This window comes from Carlito syrichta, unplaced genomic scaffold (genome assembly GCF_000164805.1).
Source record: "Carlito syrichta isolate Samal-C Ts95f unplaced genomic scaffold, Tarsius_syrichta-2.0.1 Scaffold143111, whole genome shotgun sequence".
In the NCBI taxonomy this organism is placed as follows: domain Eukaryota; kingdom Metazoa; phylum Chordata; class Mammalia; order Primates; family Tarsiidae; genus Carlito; species Carlito syrichta.
Genome location: NW_007087207.1, coordinates 103,572 through 121,204, shown reverse-complemented (window position 1 = coordinate 121,204; position 17,633 = coordinate 103,572). Strand labels below are relative to the sequence as shown.

The window sequence follows — 17,633 nt, the reverse complement described above, 5'->3', positions numbered from 1 at the left end:
GTCCTCCCTCGTCCTTCCACCCCTCTTCTTCTTCCTTCCCCTTCTCCCTCTTCTCTGCCAGGTGCCTACTGAGTGCTGGGAGCAGAGACCAGACCTATAAAGGCCCTATTTGTACCCCCGCTCCTATTCCTGCATTCCTTCTCCCCCATCCCCATTTTCTCTCTCTCCCTTCCTCTCACCTCTTCCCTTTCCCCATCCCATCCCATCCCCCCTTCTTGCTTTTCTGTGGCTTTTTCTACTTCTTACCCTTTTCTCTTCCTTCTCGTTTCCCTCCTTGTTTGCCCTTTATGTCTGTTACCTTGGTTTTTGTTCATTTATACGTTCATTCGTTCATTCACTCAAGCAGTGACCTTGTGTGGTTCCACAGGCAGAAAGCTGGGCTGTGATGCAAATGAGACTCGGTCTCTGCCTGGAGAGGGCTCTTGATCAGTTGATGTTGTCCCCCCCACCCCCGTCTCAAGTGCCCAGAACAGTGGCTGGCACACAGTAAGCACTCAATAAATACCTGCGCGATGAGTTAAATGGCCTCTCTGCAGGGCTCCCTCCCTCCATGACTCCTTCCTTCCCCGGCCTTTCCGTGGCAGAGGAGGCAGTCAGGCCGGGCCCAGAGCTCTGAGCACAGCGAGCCAGTGTGTGTTTGGGTTCCTACTTCCCAAGCGGCCTGCAGCCCAGCAGAAAGGGGTCTGTGTTGCTTCTGCCCCTCATGCTGCCTCGTTTCTCCCCGCAGAACCCTACACCTGCGGCGCCTGCGGGATCCAGTTCCAGTTCTACAACAACTTGTTGGAGCACATGCAGTCCCACGCAGGTAAGGGGCTCCTCCCCCAGCCCCTTCCTCAGTTCCTGTGAGTGAAAGAGAGTCTGGAGCCTGGCCTGAGGCCCCTGGGGAAGGCTGCTGCTTCCTGGAGCATGGTCACAGATAGGGTACAACCTGCCTCTGGGCAGCCCCAGTTTTCAACATGGTCTGTGATCGGTGGGATAGCACAGGCTCTGAGCATAGTCATAGAGGGGACGGAGTTGAAGAAGGCTTTCTGAGGTGGTAGCTCCTGGGCTGAGCCTGAAGGCCAGGTAGGAGCTAACCTGGAGAAGAGACATCCAGGTGGGATTGGAATGTGGTTCAAGATTGAGGTGAGAATGAAGAGGTGTGCAGCACAGGGTCAAGGCTAAGACCCATCTCAGAGCAGTCTTGCCCACTGGAATACTCTGTGTCCTTTGAAGCAGTTGTCCTCAAACTCGAGCACAGTCAGAATCACTAGGCGGGCTTCTTAAAGCACAGGTTCTAGACCCCACTCTGAATTTCTGATTCTATAGGTCTTGCGGGGAGTGGGGGCTTAAATTTGCTTTTCTGCCAAGTCCTCAGGCTGTGCTGATGCTGCTGACCCAGGAACCCACTTTGAGAACCACTGCTTTCTTGCTGCAGTCTCAGCCATCCTTCTCCCCAGGCAGCCTTTTTATCATATATCTTGCCACTACATCTTTCCAGCTTGCAGCCTCGCTTTCCTGACTACATACCACCCACCCTTCAAATCAGCACCTCCAAGTTTAGGTTTTTGTCATAGCAGCACCTGCTTCTGGTCTCGTTTCTGTTTTAGTCAGATTATTTACCCGCTTGCTGGAACAGGTAAATAATCCCAAACTCCCAGTGATTAAACACACAAGTCGTACATTTCTTACTCATACTGCAGCAGGTAACCTAGTTGGGTGGCTTCCACACAGTGACTCAGGGATCCAGGCTTCTTCCTTCATATGACTCCATCCTTTCCTAGGTTCTGAGTTCTCTCTCTTTGACTGGTGGATGGGGAGAGAGGTTGGGGAAGGCACACTTTACAACCCTTTCAGACCACCAATGACGCATCATGGGTACTCAGGTTCCAGTGGTGAGAAGTCCTCACATGACCAGCTCTAACCCATAGGCAGAAGTGTGCCCAAAGCTTCTGCCCAGGATCAGCTGGATACTCTGCAAAGGGAAAGGTGAATCTGGGCGGGGGAGCTAGCTGTGCTTTCACCCTTTCCCTCAGAGCGGCCCTCTAGAGACATTAGAATTAATGTGTGAGAAATGCCTTACGGATGACAGCGGTCCAGTAGGCAGGAGCTGCTGTTATTTCGCCTGTTATCATTGTTGTGCAAATCTTTTATGTCAGCCTCTAGGTCTGGCCTGACCAGCACAGAGTATTAGAGGACTAGAATCTCCTTTTAGGTTAGGTACTACTCTTTAAGTGTAATGTGTATCATTAATTCATTCATTCAGCATGTATTCATTGGACAGCCTTTGTCTACTAGGCACTAATTCGGATAATCTTTTGGGAGGGACCCATGATTTATTTCTAATGAACTCTTTAAAATCAGGACAGAGCTCTGAAGTGGCAGCCAAGACAATTGCCCTCCAGTCCTGCCCTAACTGGCGTTCCTTGGTGACATGTGACCTGCAGGAAACTCTGTCTCCATCTCCAAACAAGGGTCTGTGAACCCCAGATCTCTAGCTGCCCTCCTCACCAAACTTCCCTGTCTCCTGCCTCCCGCTTTTCTTTGTTATCAACCACCCCTCACCACAGAAGGCCTTGAATGCCAGCTCCAGGCATTTAGACTTGACCCACGGGGAACCAGGAACCCCAGCTGTTGACAGCAGTTGGTGGCTGCTTGGGGACCCCTGCCTGAACAGATCGCTAGGTCCTGAGACTCCCACAGCCCAGCCTCTCGCATTCCTCCTCCTCTGAAGCCTGGGCACTGTGCCTGCCCCCTGCCAGCTTCTGGAAGCTGAGCAGTAATTAGGAAAGAGTCTGGGTGCCAGTGCTTTCCCACCCCTCGGGCAGTTAGAGGACAGAGGCCATTAAAATGCAAATCAAGGCTGAGCCTGGAGGTGGCCCCACCTCTCCCAAGCATCTTGACTTGTTTTCCACGTGGAGCTGTGGGCTGCTTTGTTCTGGTTCAGCGCTGCCAGAGAATGCCTGGCCGGCAATCCAGCGCAAAGCCAGGCTGAATCCCAGCCACGCTGAATTGGGATTAAAGGATTGGCTCCATAGAGAGAAATTAAGCGTCATGAGCTGCGCAGTTCACAGCGCTGCTGATAAGGAGGATCAGCCTCGAATAACACCAATCTCATTAAGAGGCTACAGAATGGCACAGGGTAATTCCCGCTAATAAACTTCCTTTCTGTGCTGGAGGAAAACCTGTCGTGCCTTGGTGGCGGGTGAGGAACGTGCTTTGGCAGTCACAACACTAAAGATAGCTAACGTCATGTGAGTGCTTTCTGTGTGGTACAGAGAGCTTTGCATAGGTTACTTCATCAGGTCTTCTGATCAAACCTATTGGGTACTTGACATTTTCATCCCCATTATACAGATGGCAAAACGGATGCTGAGAGAACATAATCACTGGCCCACAGTTGCCCAACTCATAAAACATATCTACTGTCATTTGAACTTTTACGTAGTGCCAGGCCTTGTTCTAAGACTTTTACATGTATCCACTCATTTAATTCTCAGAACGACTCTCAGAGTTAAGTGCCCCTATTAGCTCCACTTTATAGGTGAGGAAACTGAGGCACGAACAGTGAAGTAACTTGCCCGAGGCTATGCAGTCATGGTAGCAAACCAGGATTCTAACCCTCATGGTGAACTCCAGAGCCCACACTCTCACCATCCACCCTGAGCAGCCCCAGCAAAACCCTGTTTGATGGTTAGTCGAGGAGGGCACCCCCTCAGAAGTCACCCCTTTTAGCCCCCTCATTAAAGTACAGTAAGAAGGACCGCAGCTAAGAGGGACATGGGGACTTCCTGGGTGGCAGGCAAACTGGCAACTTGCAGCTTTAGGATTTGGGAGGTGGCCACACCTGGTTTCCAGTCCCCTTGAACCACTTCACCTCTGGGCTTCAGCTTTCTCTCTGTGAGGTGGATTTACCTGTCCTCTCAGCGGGGCTGGGTGAGGGTTCCAGAGGTGGCGGATGAGAAGTGTGAAGGGCTGTGGCACAATCTAAGACCCCCACAACAGCGGGTGCCTCTTTTTCATCTGTCAGCAATGCCTGCTCTCCCCTCCCTGCAGTGATCTCTCTGGGAAACAGCCTTTCTTCCAGCTTTGCATCCAGCCCTTTACAGATGTACATGTGGGTGGGGCAGGACGGCACACTGAGTAAGCCCATTTTCAGTTCACGCTATAAATCAAGTCTTTCCGTGGAGCTCTTTATTTTATGTTATATTTTATTACAGAGATGTGGGGCACAAGTGAGGATTAACTACATAGGTAGGCTGCATGCAGGTGAAATTTGGGCTTCCAACTGGCCGTCATTCCTGTGGTAATAGACCTGGTACCCTTTATGTTATCACATGACCCCCTCCCTCCCCTCTCTCTCCCTTCTTCCTTCCCTATCTTCCTCCCCTAGCACAGTCTAGCGACTGCCAATCTCTCCCTTGGGTTCATGTGGTTATTTTTAGGGGCCCACTTAAGAGGGAGATCCATGGAGCTTTTACCAGGTGTCTCACTTGATCAGGAGTTGCATTTGTGAGATATGGAGGAAAAAAATTTTAATGAACCAATACTACACAATGTTATCTAACACCAGGTAGAATAATCTCAACTCAAAGTCCTGTGGAAGGGCAGAGAATAAGAGAATCATCCTGTGGTTTACCTAGCCCCAGAGGAGGGGAAACTGAGATGCAGAGAGTTGAAATGACTAACTTGGTGTCATGCCCCACAGCCGTGGCAGAATTGAGTTCAAATCCAGGGCTTTCAAATCCCTATGCTGCAGTGGAGAAAGTCGACAAGAAAGTCAACAAGCCACATATTTTCATTGTCAACTGTTTCTGCTTTGTGCATGTAAGGTCTGTCTGTGGAAGAAAATACCTTCTCCATTGGAAATGCAAAGAACATAGAAAATGAATAATCAACTGTAATCTCACTCTTCAAAGCTAACGACTGTTACCAACTTAATAGGTTTCTTTACAGTCTATTTTAAAATGAGATATACATGTGTGGAGCTACAATTTACATAAATAAAATTTACCAGTGTGAAGAGTACAGTGTGATGGGTTTTGACAAACATGTACGGTTATGTAGCCACCGTCACAATCAAAATATATGATTGCCATCCACCTAGAAAGTTCCTTTGTGTCCCTCAGCAGCCATTCCCTTCCCCAGCCCCAGCCCCAGCCCCAGCCACGGCAGTCACCCTCTGCTTTCTTTTACTGTAGTTTTGCCCTTACTGGAGTTATACGGTCGTTAATCTCTACTGTCTGACTTCTCTTACTTAGCATGCTTTTGAGATTTGTCTTTGTTCTGTGATACCAGTAATTCCTTTATACTGCTGAGTAGTATTTCATTGTTTAAATACATCACGATTTGTTTATCTGTTCACCAGTGGATGAATATTTAGGGCTCCAGTTTGGGGCATTATGAATAAAACTGCTGTGGACACTTATGTGCAAGTCCTTGTTGGACATGTGTTTTTAATTCTCTTGGGTCTATAGCTAGATGTGGAGATGCTCATATGATAACTTTATGTTTAGCCATTTGAGGAATTGCCAGACTGGTTACTAATGTGACTGTGCCACTTTCACATTTCCACCAGCAGCGGATGAGGGCTCCATTTTCTCCACATCCTTGCCAACACTTTTTAGTATCTTACTTTTTGATTGTAGCCATTTTAGGTGCACGTGCAGTGGCATTCCATTGTGGCTTTGATTTGTATTTCTCCAACAGACATTATTATGTTGAGTATCTTTTTATGTGCTTATTATGCTTTTTATGTGCTTTATTTGTATATCTTCTTTGGAAAAAATGTCCAGTCAAATTATTTGCCCACTTAAAACTTTTTTTGTCCTTTTATTATTGAGTTGTAAGAGTTTTTTTTAATATATTCTATATATAAGACCCCTATATATAAGACTTTCTAGTATTTTTCCCATTCTGTGGGTTGTCTTTTTACTTTCTTCATGTTGTCCTTTGAAGCACCAAATTTTTAATTTCGATGAAGTTAATTTGTATGTTTTTTCTCTGATTGTGTATACTTTCTGAGAAACTACTGACTAACCCCAAATCACAAAGACTTAATCAACTCCTATGTTTTCTTATAAGAATTTTATAGTTGTAGTCTTACATTTAGGTTTATATTTCATTTTGAGTTAATGCTTATATATGGTGTCAGGTAGGAGTCCAACTTCATTCTTTCACATGTGGATATCTCGTTGTCCCAGCACCATTTGTTGAAAAGACTATTATTTCCCCCATTGAACTGTCCTGGTACCGTGGTCAAAAAGCAATTGGCCATAAATGTGAGTATTTATTTTATTTTAATTTTTTTTATTGAATTGGGGTCTCACTCTGTCGCCCAGATTAGAGTGCAGAGGCACTATCACAGCTTACTGCAGCCTTGACCTCCTGGGCTCAGACAATCCTTTTGCCTCAGCCAAGTAGCTGGGACTATAGGCGCTCACCACCACATTTGGCTAATGTTTTTATTTTTTGTAAAGATAAGGTCTCGCTATGTTGCCCAGGCTGGTCTTGAAGTCCTGGGCTCAAGCTATCCTCTCATCTCAGCCCAAAGTGCTGGGATTATAGGCGTGAGCCACGATACCTAGCCTGTATTTATTTCTACATTCTCAATTGTATTCCATTGATCTATATGTCCTGTGCCAGTGCCACACTGTCTTTAGTACTATAGCTTTGTAGTAGTTTTGAAATCAGGAAGTGTGAGTCCTCTAGCTTTGTTCTTTTTCTAGATTGTTTTGGCTATTTTACATCTCTTGCATTTTCATATGAATTTTAGGATCAGCTTGTCAATTTTTGCAGAATAAATTATAAGAGATATTGTGTTGAATCTAGATCAGTTTGGGGAGTATTGCCATTTTAGCAATATTAAGTGTTCTAATTTTTGAACATAGAATATCTTCGTGTATATTTAGGTCTTTAAGTTTTTTCAGCAATGCTTTTAGTTTTCAATGTACTCATTTTATATTTATTTTATAAATTTAATCCTAAGTATATTGTTATTTCCAAAGCTGTTATAAATTGAATTTTTTTAATTGAATTTTTGGAGTGCTTATTGCTAGTGTAGAAAATACAATTTTTTGGTATATTGATCTTGTATCCTGCAACCTTGCCAAACTTGTTTATTAGTTCTACTAGCTTTGTATGTGTGGATTCCATTGAATTTTCTATATACATGATTATATCTCTGCAAATAGAGATAATTTTACTTTTTCCATTCCAATCTGAACTCATTCCTTCCCTCCTTCCTTCCTTCCTTCCTTCCTTCCTTCCTTCCTTCCTTCCTTCCTTCCTTCCTTCCTTCCTTCCTTCCTTCCTTCCTTCCAACTCAGTTACTTTGGCTAGAACCTCTAATACAGTCATGCACCACATAATGGTATTTCAGTCAATAATTGACCACATGTATGATGATTCCATAAGGTTATCGTACTGTATTTTCACTTTCTTTTATGTTTATAAACAAATACTGACCATTGTGTTACAATTGCCCAAGTATTCAGTACAGTATCCTGTGGTACCGGTTTATAGCCTAGGAGCAATAGACTATATATGCCATACAGCCGAGGTGTGTAATAGACTATGCCGTCTAGGTTTGTTTAGGTATACTCTGTGATGACCATGCAATGATGAAATCTCCTAACAATGAATTTCTCAGAATATATCCTCATAGTTAAGCTATACATGCTGAATAGAAGAGATGAGAGTGGGTGTTCTTGTCTTGTTCCTGATCTTAGCAGGAAAGCTTTCAATGTTTCACCATTCTGTGTGGTGCTAGTTGTGAGTTTTCTTAGATGCCCTTTATCAGGTTGTAAAAGTTCTCTTCGACTTTTAGTTTGGTGAGTGTTTTTGTGGAGTGGTTTTTTTTTTTTTTTTTCCTACATCTATTGGGATGGTCATGTGATTTTTGTCCTTTATTCTATTCACATATTGTATTACCTTGTTTTTTATCAATGTTTAATCAGCCTGTATTCCTGTAATAAATCCCACTTGGTCATGGTGTAGAATCTTTTGTATATGTTGCTGGATTTGTCTGATGTCTTTTATTGGGGATGCTTGTGTCTATATACCTAAGGGTTATAATTAGGCTGTAGTTTTCTTGTGGTTTGTTTGTTTTATTTTGGTATCAGAATAATACTTGCCTCATAAAAGGAATTGGGAAGTATTCCCTCTTCTTCTATTTTTGGGAAGAGTTCTTTTAACGTATGTTAGAATTCACTAGTGAAGCCATGTGGGCCTGGGCCTTTTTTTTTTGGTGGGAAGTTTTTTGATGACTAAATTCTATCTTCTTCTGTAGGTCTGTCTAGGCTTTCTAATTCTTGAATTAGTTTTATTGGAAATAGTCTATTTCATTCAGGTTTTCTAATTTATTGAGATAATTTTGTTCTTAGTATTTCCTTGTAATCCTTTTTTTATTTCTGTAAGGTCAGTAAAATTAAGGGTTTGGGCTTTTTTTTTTAAGATACCTTCTATCAGGTCGAGGAAGTTTCTCTTTCTAGTTTGTTGAGAGTTTATATCATGAATGTATGTTGAATTTTGTCACATTTTAATATTCACTAATATTTATTAAGTTGATTTTTTTCTCTTAGTATAGAAATTACACTGCTTGGTATTCAATTATTATCTCCAACTTGCATTTCTGGGGTAAACTCCATTTATTAAGATGTATTATTCTTTTTATAGATTGCTGTATTTAATTTGCTAATGTTTTGTGGAGGTTTTTTGCATGTATATTTATGATGGTATTGGTCCTTAGTTTCTTTTTTTTGTAGCGTTTTTCTCTAGTTTTAGATCAGGGAATACCAGCATTATAAAATGAATTGGAAGATATTCCTACCTCTTCTGTTCTTTGGAAAAATTTATGTAGAGTTTGTATTATTTCTTGCTTAAATACGTGGTCGAATTCATCTTATGAGCTTAGAGGTTTCTTTTTTTCTTTTCTTTTTTTCTCTTGAGTTGGAGTCTCACTCCATCACCCAGGCTGGAGTGCAGTGGCACACTCACAGGCACCTGCGTCGACCTGCTGGGCTCAGGCGATCCTTCTGCCTCAGCCTTCCAAGAAGCCGGAGCTATAGGCACTCACTACCACGCCCGGCTAATTTTTTGATTTATTGTAGAGATGAGGTCTCGCCAAGTTGCCCAGACTGTTCTCAGGCAATCCCTTCTCCTCGGCCTCCCAAAGTGCTGGGATTACAGGCTTGAGCCACTGCATGAGGTTTCTTTGTGGGAAGTTATTTAACTATGAATTCAATTTCTTTAATATATACTTTACTAGTTCAAGGTTATCTGTTTCTTCTGGAGTTAACTTTGTGTCTTTTAGTTTGTTTATAGGTCTCTCTACTTATGTGAATGAATACTTAAGTGTTGAATTTGTTGACAAAATTGCTCATGAACATATTTAATTGCTTTAATATCTAACTTCTATAGTGATGACCTCTCTTTCTTGATACTGATTATTTATTTCTATATACTGATTATTTAGTCTTTTTATAAACCTTTCTGGCTAGAGGTTTAATAATTTGATCGACTTTTACAAAGAATCAGTTTTTGGTTTTCTTTATTTTTCCTGTTGTATTTGTCCATTCTCTATTTCATTTATTTCTGCTTCTATCTGTATTATTTTGTTTCTTCTGCTTAATTTACTCTTCCTTAAGTCTCATAAGTTGGAAGCTTATAACACTAATTTTAAACCTTTCTTCCTTTCTAATATAATTAGTGCTATAAATAAGCCTTGCTTTAGATACATCCCACAAATTTTTAAACGTTGTTTTTAATTTCATTTAGTTCAAAACATCTACTTTTACTTATGATTTTTTTTCTGTGGCTATGGATTATTTTAAAACATAAGGTTAAATATTCAAATAGCTGTAATTTTTCTAAACATCTTTTTGTTATTGACTTCTAATTTAATTCTGTCTTGGTCAGAAGATACTTTTCTTTCCTACCTCCTTTTTCTGGGAGTCCAATAGTGTGTGCATCAGACTGCTTGATTTGTCCACTCTTCTAATTTATGTTTAATTGTTTTCCTCTTTTCTCAGTAACCATAACTCAAGAAGAGAGTTGAGATCTCCAGTTTTAATTATGAATTTGCCTATTTATTTTATCGTTCTCTCAGTTTTTGCTTTATGTGTTTTAAAGTCCTGTTATGGATACATATACATTTGCTTTTTACTTTCAATCTGACTCTGTGTTTATATTTAAATAGGCTTCTCATAAATAACATATTGTTGGGTCTTCATTTTTTATTAGGTGTGACAGTCTGACTTTTCTTTGGAATGTTGAGACCATTTGCATTAATGTAATTTCAGTGTCGTTGGGTATAAAGCTGCCATCACTGTGTTTGTTGGCTATTCATCTCCTTTGTTCTTTATTCCTTTTTTATCCAATTTCTCTTAGTTTAGATGGAGAATTTTTTATGATTCTGTTTTTATCTTCACAGTTAACTTATTAGCTATAGCCTTTGTTTTACTTTGTATAGTCTATTTGGGTTTTAAACTATATATTTTTAATTTATCACAGTCTACTGTCAACAAAATTATCCTATCTTGCATGTTGCACGAGACTCCTTTAATGATATCTTCTGTTTCTCCATCCTGGTCTTCATTGCTATTATTGTCATACAGTTTACTTTTACATATAATTGCCACAGTTCATTGTTATTATTTTCCAGTGATCAGTCAGCTATTTTTTAAAGAGATTAAAAATGAGGGCAAATATTTTTACATTTATTCACAAATGGACAGTTTCTATCACTTTTCATTTCTTCCTGTAGATCCAGATTCTTATTTGATGTCATTTTTTAGACCTGAATAACTTCCTTTAATATTTTTTATAATGAATTATGATTTTTTTTGTCCTAAAGTCATTATTTCATCCATATTTGTGAAAGATATTGCCACTGGATTTAGAATTGTAGGTTGACATTTTCTGTTTGTACTTAATTCTGCTGCCTTATGGGCTGTGTAATTTCTGATGAGAAGTCTCTTATTATTTTTATTTTTATTCATCTGTATATAATTCCCTCCTTCCCTCAACTGTTTTTAAGCTTTTCTCTTTCCACTGGGTTTCAACAATTTGATTATGATATGATGCTGTGCATTTGTGGTGTTTTCTTTGTTTGTTCTGCTTGGAATACATTGACCTTTTGGAGTCTAGTTTGTGGTTTTCGTCCAGTTTGGAAAAATTTTGACCATTTCTTCAAATATTTTTCTGCCCTACCACCTTTTTTCTGGGACCTCCAAAGTGTATGTCAGTGTGTGTGTGTGTGGCGTGCACGCGTAACCACTTGATTCTGCTCTGTTTATTTATTTTCAGCCTTTTGCCCTCTGTTTTTCATGTTGGATAGTTGGCTCTGTCTCTGGGTTCAGTGAGCTTTTCTTCCATAGCATCTAATCTACTTTTTATCCCACCTGGTGTATTTTTCATATACACATTAGTTTTATATTTTGAAGTTCCACTTGAGTTGGTTGGTTTTGGTTTTGTTTTGTCTTCTATTTTGCATTTCTCTCCTCATAATATTGATGTTTTCCTTCATATCTTTGAGCATATTTATGATATTTATAACATATGATATTCCAGCATCTCTGTCATTTCTGGGTCTGTTTCTTTTGATTGTTTTTTCTCTTTGTTGTAGATCATATTTCCCTTCTACTCATTAGATACTTGATACTGTGAATTTTGCATTGTTTATTGCTAGGTTTTGTTGTATTTCTTTAAAGAATGTTGAACTTTGCTCTGGCTTTTAGTTTAGTTACTTAGGATCACCTTTATGCTTTTGAGGCTTACTCTTAAGATATTAAGGCAGGTGTAGAACAGGTGGAGCAAATTTAGCTCCAGTGACATGAAGGGGAGGCTCCACCCGATTTCTCTTGCATTGAAGTCACCCCATTCTGGCTGAAGGGAATACAAATTGTTCCAATTCACATGCGTTAATCCTGGAAATTTTTCAGCCTACTGCTTTCTAGTAATTCTTTCCCTAGTCCTATGAATTTGACCCTGTGAGTATGCAGATTAATGTTCAACAAAGACTAGAGGGAGCTCTACTGAAGGCCTCCAGAGCTCTCTGTTTATGTAACTCTTTCCCCTTTGGTACCTTTCCTTCAATATGCTACTTACCCTGGACCACCCTGAACTTTTATCTCTGTCTCTTCAAATCTATAAGACTCTGGGCTCTGCTCCAGCTCACCATTTCTGTGCTAGGACTTGGAAACTGCCCCCAAGCAGTAAACTGAGGCCATGGTAGTACTTACCTCATTCACCTCTCTTTCTGGGATCACACCCTGAGTGCCTGTCTGAAAACAGTTGACTCATCCATCAGTAAGGCAAATCCTGTGGCAGGGCCTCCTTACTGTGCAGAAGTGAAAATCTTCCCCGTGGATTTCTGAGGCTTAGGTTTGTAGGTTTGACTTTCACATCTAAAGTACATAAGTAAATAAATGAATACATATAAAATTGTGATCAGATCTTGCTTTCATTGTCTTATTTTCCCATGTTATTACTGTCTTGGTAGCCACCTTTCTAGTGGTTGCAAAATATTCTTCCAAGCAGATGTGGCAACGTTTCTTAACTAGTCTTGCAGGTTGAACACGTAGAAGTTGAAGAAGTCTTCTATCTAGGTATAAAAAATGTGGCCCTGGCCTCTAAGGCCTAATGCCTTTACATAAAAAGAATGGAAGTTGTCCGACCCCGAACGGGTGCCATTAATCCATTCATGTCCATGGGTCATGAATTCTACCCTTTTACGTAACTAAATCCCCAACCAAAATTTTAAAAAGCACAGAGAAACAATATTAGAATATTATCAGTGTACAGGTATATCTGTACGTTTACTCAACACAATGTATATCTGTATGTTTACTCAACACAGAAAACACCTGTGATCAAATGTGGGGGTTCTACGCACACCAAACGGTTATCCAACTCTCTCTATGGATACTAACTGGGGGGGTCTTAGTTTGTTTTCTGTTGTCAATAACAGAATGCCTGAAACTGAGTAATTTATAAAGGAAAGGAATGCATTGTCTTGTATGGAGGCTGTGAAGTCCAAGGTCGAGGGGATGCATCTGCCGAGGGCCTTCTTACTGATGGGGCCTCGCTGCAGCATTCAAGGCAATGCGGGGATCACATAGCAAGAGGGTTGAGTGTGCTAACATGCTATCCCAGATCTCTCTTATTTTTTTTAATGAAGCCACCATTTCCCGTCCTGTGTAATTAGTCCACGAATCCATTAATCTATTCATGAGGCCGGAGCCCCCATGACCTGATCCCTTCCTAAAGGCCCCACCTCTGAATTCTGCCACCTTGAGGATTGAGTTTCAACCTGAGTTCTGTTGGTCTTTGTCCCCAGTGCCTGGCACAAAGCCCCTGAAACCCTGTAACTTCCCAAGTGAGAACTTTCACCCTACCCGTCAACCCTTGGGGAAGGGAGAAGAGCTGAAGGTTGAGATGATCAGCAACAATAGCCATTTAATCAGTCGTGCCTATGTATAAAGTCTCCATAAAGACCCAAAAGGATGGGGTGCAGAGAGCCTCAGGGTTGGGGAACACACAGAGGTACTGAGAGGGTGGTGTGCCCAGAGGTAGCATGGAGGGGACAATAAAACCATAGTACTGCGTGTCCTGTGGTTTGACTCCATTCTGACACTGTCTTCCTGGAGATGGCGTCAGATTCCACAAGTTTAGGGGTCAATCTCACAAGATTTTTGCCAACCGAAAGTCCAGCTCATCGCCTGTGCTTCTGACCCACCAGCTGTAAATCAGAGGTTCTCACAGCCTGCTCCGAGTTTAGTCATTTGCTAGAATTTCTTAATTGGTTTCTTAATTGGTTTGTTCTACCAGTTTATTATAAAAGTATACAACTCAGAAGCAGCCAGTGGGAGAGAGGCCCAGGGCAAAGTACTGTGTGGGAAAGGCTCAAAGCCTCTATGCCGTCCCCAAGCACACCACCCTCCCAGCACCTCCATGTGTTCCCCAGCCCTGGGACTCTCTGAACCACATCCTTTGGGTTTTTACAGAGGTGTCATACATAGGCACGACTGATTAAATCATTACCTTACAAGGCTTTAGGAGCTGTGTGCCAGGACCTGGAGACAAAGACCAAAATGTATATTTCTGATTAAATCACAGTATCACAATTAGGTAGCCAGGTATAGCAGAAGAGTAATTGTGGGAACAACAGAGCCCGGAAACCTAGGACTTGGGACGTGGTCAGGCAGGCTGTGGTTTATCATGTGATAGAAGTCAGTGTGATCATTTGTAATGGCAAGCATGTGACCTTGACCACTCCTATTCAGAAATGAACCCATGAAAATGTTGAGGAGTAGCCATAAGTAGAGGAGAAGAGGCATATACCAGTTACTTTTAGCTGGTTACAACTGCGTATGTGCAAGTTAACAAAAACTAGGGAAATACGTGGAGAGGGCATCCAGGAACTGGGGCCCTGGATTGCTTCTGAACCCTGCTACCCTTTTCATGTGATCTTTGGCAAATCCTTTTCTATTTCTGAACTCTAGTGTTCATGTCTTATAGTGAGAGGGATGATAATTTAGTATGTTTGAATTTATTTTGTTCACTTGATCAAATTTTTAGCAAATACACTAAAAAGCTACACTTTAAAGAAGCGGGAGTGTCTGAGGCACTCCTGGCCACTTGTAGTGTGACAGGTACCCTCTTCTCCTGGATCCAAGCTAGAGCTCTGTGGTTGTGTGCAGGTCGTCGGTGCCAGGTTTTCAGCCAGGCTTGGGAGCTGGTGCTTCCATTTCCCGAGAGCTTTCTCTGCCCCCAGCACTGTGCTCAGCTCCTGCATCACCTCTTGCTAGCCCCACCAACAATTGTGTAATGTCTGTGGGGTCATCTTCATTTCTCCAAATGATGGAAATGGGCTTTGGCAGTATAGAGAGTTGTCTAAGAAGGAGCCAGGATTTTAACCCAGGCCCAGAGGGCATGTTTTGCTATCACCCACCACACTCCACTTCCTGTCTTGTTCCTCAACAGGCCACTTTACCCTTCAAGGTAACACACTGTCCCCTTTCTGTCCACAGCTGACAATGAAAACAACATTGCCTCCAACCAGTCCCGATCGCCACCCGCTGTTGTGGAAGAGAAGTGGAAACCACAGGCCCAGAGGAACAGCGCCAATAATAGTAGGTCTCCTCAACCAGGGATGGACCCTGGGGCTCCCCTTCTCCAGTTGTTCTTCTCTGCCTTCTGCTCCCCCAACCTGTACCTCCTGTGACAGTACATAATCGTTTCCAAAGCACTTTTACACCTAAGACCTCATTTACAGGAATTCTTCACTTACAGAATTTGCAGAAGGAGGCCCAGGGAGAGGAGGTGATTTTTTGTGGTCATAAGTCACCAGTGAGTGCCAGAATCAGAACTAGAACCCACCTCTCCACAGTTTCTGTGGGCTGTCCTTCCCTGATGCTATAGTTATATTTTATTCCCTGAAGATTCCTATATTAGTGGTGATTCTTTTTTTTTTTTTTGAGTTGGAGTCTCACCTTGTTGCCCAGGCAGGAGTGCAGTGGCATGCTCACAGCCACTGCATCCTTGATCTGCTGGGCTCAGGCAAACCTTCCTCCTCAGGCTTCCAAGTAGCTGGAACTACAGGCATGTGCCATCACACCTGGGTAATTTATCTATCTATCTATCTATCTATCTATCTATCTATCTATCTATCTATCATAAAGACAATATCTCGCCAAGTAGTCTGGGCTGATCTGGGCTCAAACAATCTTCTCACCTCGGCCTCCCAAAGTGCTGAGATTACAGGTGTCAGTCACTGTGCCTGGTCCCAGGGGCAATTCTTATATTGAAGAAGAGGTTAGCGTAGTTGGCTTCAAAGGTCTTGATGAATGACAGATACCACTACACACCTATTTCCATGCCCATGGCAGGCATGACTAATCAAGCATAGAAATCTTCCTGTGAGACGATCTACATGCTAAAAGCAGCCAGCACCACCAATATGTGTGCAAGAGGAAATATATTCATTATTCCTAATACTAGATGCTTAGAGGTTTAGGCTGCTGCCAGACCAAGTGGCCTTTAATGCCAGAATTAACCCTATGTCTGTTCGTGTCCCCTGCCAGCCACTACCAGTGGTCTCACTCCCAACAGCTTGATCCCCGAGAAGGAGCGGCAGAACATTGCAGAGCGGCTGCTGCGGGTCATGTGCGCCGACCTGGGTGCACTGAGCGTGGTCAGCGGGAAGGAGTTCCTGAAGTTGGCACAGACCTTGGTAGACAGCGGCGCCCGCTACGGGGCCTTCTCGGTCACTGAGATCCTGGGCAACTTCAACACGCTGGCTCTGAAGCACCTGCCACGCATGTACAACCAGGTGAAGGTGAAAGTGACCTGTGCCCTGGGCAGCAATGCCTGCCTGGGCATCGGCGTCACCTGCCACTCGCAGAGCGTGGGCCCCGACTCCTGCTACATCCTCACGGCCTACCAGGCCGAGGGCAACCACATCAAAAGCTATGTGCTGGGTGTGAAGGGCGCGGACATTCGTGACAGCGGCGACCTGGTGCACCACTGGGTGCAGAACGTGCTGTCAGAGTTCGTGATGTCGGAGATCAGGACAGTGTACGTGACGGACTGCCGGGTGAGCGCATCCGCCTTCTCCAAGGCCGGCATGTGCCTTCGCTGCTCAGCCTGTGCCTTGAACTCAGTGGTGCAGAGTGTGCTGAGCAAGCGGACGCTGCAGGCCCGCAGCATGCACGAGGTCATCGAGCTGCTCAATGTGTGCGAGGACCTGGCGGGCTCCACGGGCCTGGCCAAGGAGACCTTCGGGTCGCTGGAGGAGACGTCGCCACCGCCCTGCTGGAACTCGGTGACGGACTCGCTGCTGCTGGTGCACGAGCGCTATGAGCAGATCTGCGAGTTCTATAGCCGCGCCAAGAAGATGAACCTCATCCAGAGCCTCAACAAGCACCTGCTCAGCAACCTGGCGGCCATCCTGACACCCGTGAAGCAGGCGGTCATCGAGCTGAGCAACGAGAGTCAGCCCACCCTGCAGCTGGTGCTGCCTACCTACGTCCGGCTGGAGAAGCTGTTCACGGCCAAGGCCAATGACGCGGGCACCGTCAGCAAGCTTTGCCATCTCTTTCTGGAGGCACTCAAGGAGAACTTCAAAGTGCACCCGGCCCACAAGGTAGCCATGATCCTGGACCCGCAGCAGAAGCTGCGGCCCGTGCCACCCTACCAGCACGAGGAGATCATCGGCAAGGTCTGCGAGCTCATCAACGAGGTCAAGGAGTCCTGTACCGAGGAGGTCGACTTTGAGCCCACCGCCAAGAAGCCCCGCTCCGCCCCCGGCGAGAACCCCACAGCTCAGGAAGATGACCGGCTGGGGAAGAATGAAGTGTATGACTACCTGCAAGAGCCCCTGTTCCAGGCTACCCCGGATCTCTTCCAGTACTGGTCGTGCGTGACCCAAAAGCACACAAAACTCGCCAAGCTCGCCTTCTGGCTCCTGGCTGTCCCAGCCGTGGGGGCCAGAAGCGGGTGTGTAAATATGTGTGAACAAGCACTTCTCATCAAAAGGAGGCGACTGCTCAGTCCAGAAGACATGAACAAACTCATGTTTCTGAAATCCAACATGCTTTAAGACTTTACTTCGGGGAAAAAAAAGACAAGAAAAAAAGAGAACATTAGAAAAA

General features: G+C 43.5%; 1 protein-coding gene across 3 annotated transcripts in view; it reads left to right on the top strand.

Moving 5' to 3' along the window:
• The window catches only part of ZNF618 (zinc finger protein 618), a 79,967-nt gene extending 62,334 nt beyond the window's left edge, over nucleotides 1-17,633 (top strand). For all 3 annotated transcript variants that reach the window (XM_008050162.1, XM_021708619.1, XM_021708618.1), the window contains 3 exons: nucleotides 728-805; nucleotides 15,012-15,113; nucleotides 16,065-17,633. In XM_008050162.1, coding sequence (XP_008048353.1) covers nucleotides 728-805; nucleotides 15,012-15,113; nucleotides 16,065-17,581 — 1,697 coding nt within the window. In that variant the 3' untranslated portion in view covers nucleotides 17,582-17,633. The remainder of the gene's footprint in view (nucleotides 1-727; nucleotides 806-15,011; nucleotides 15,114-16,064) is intronic.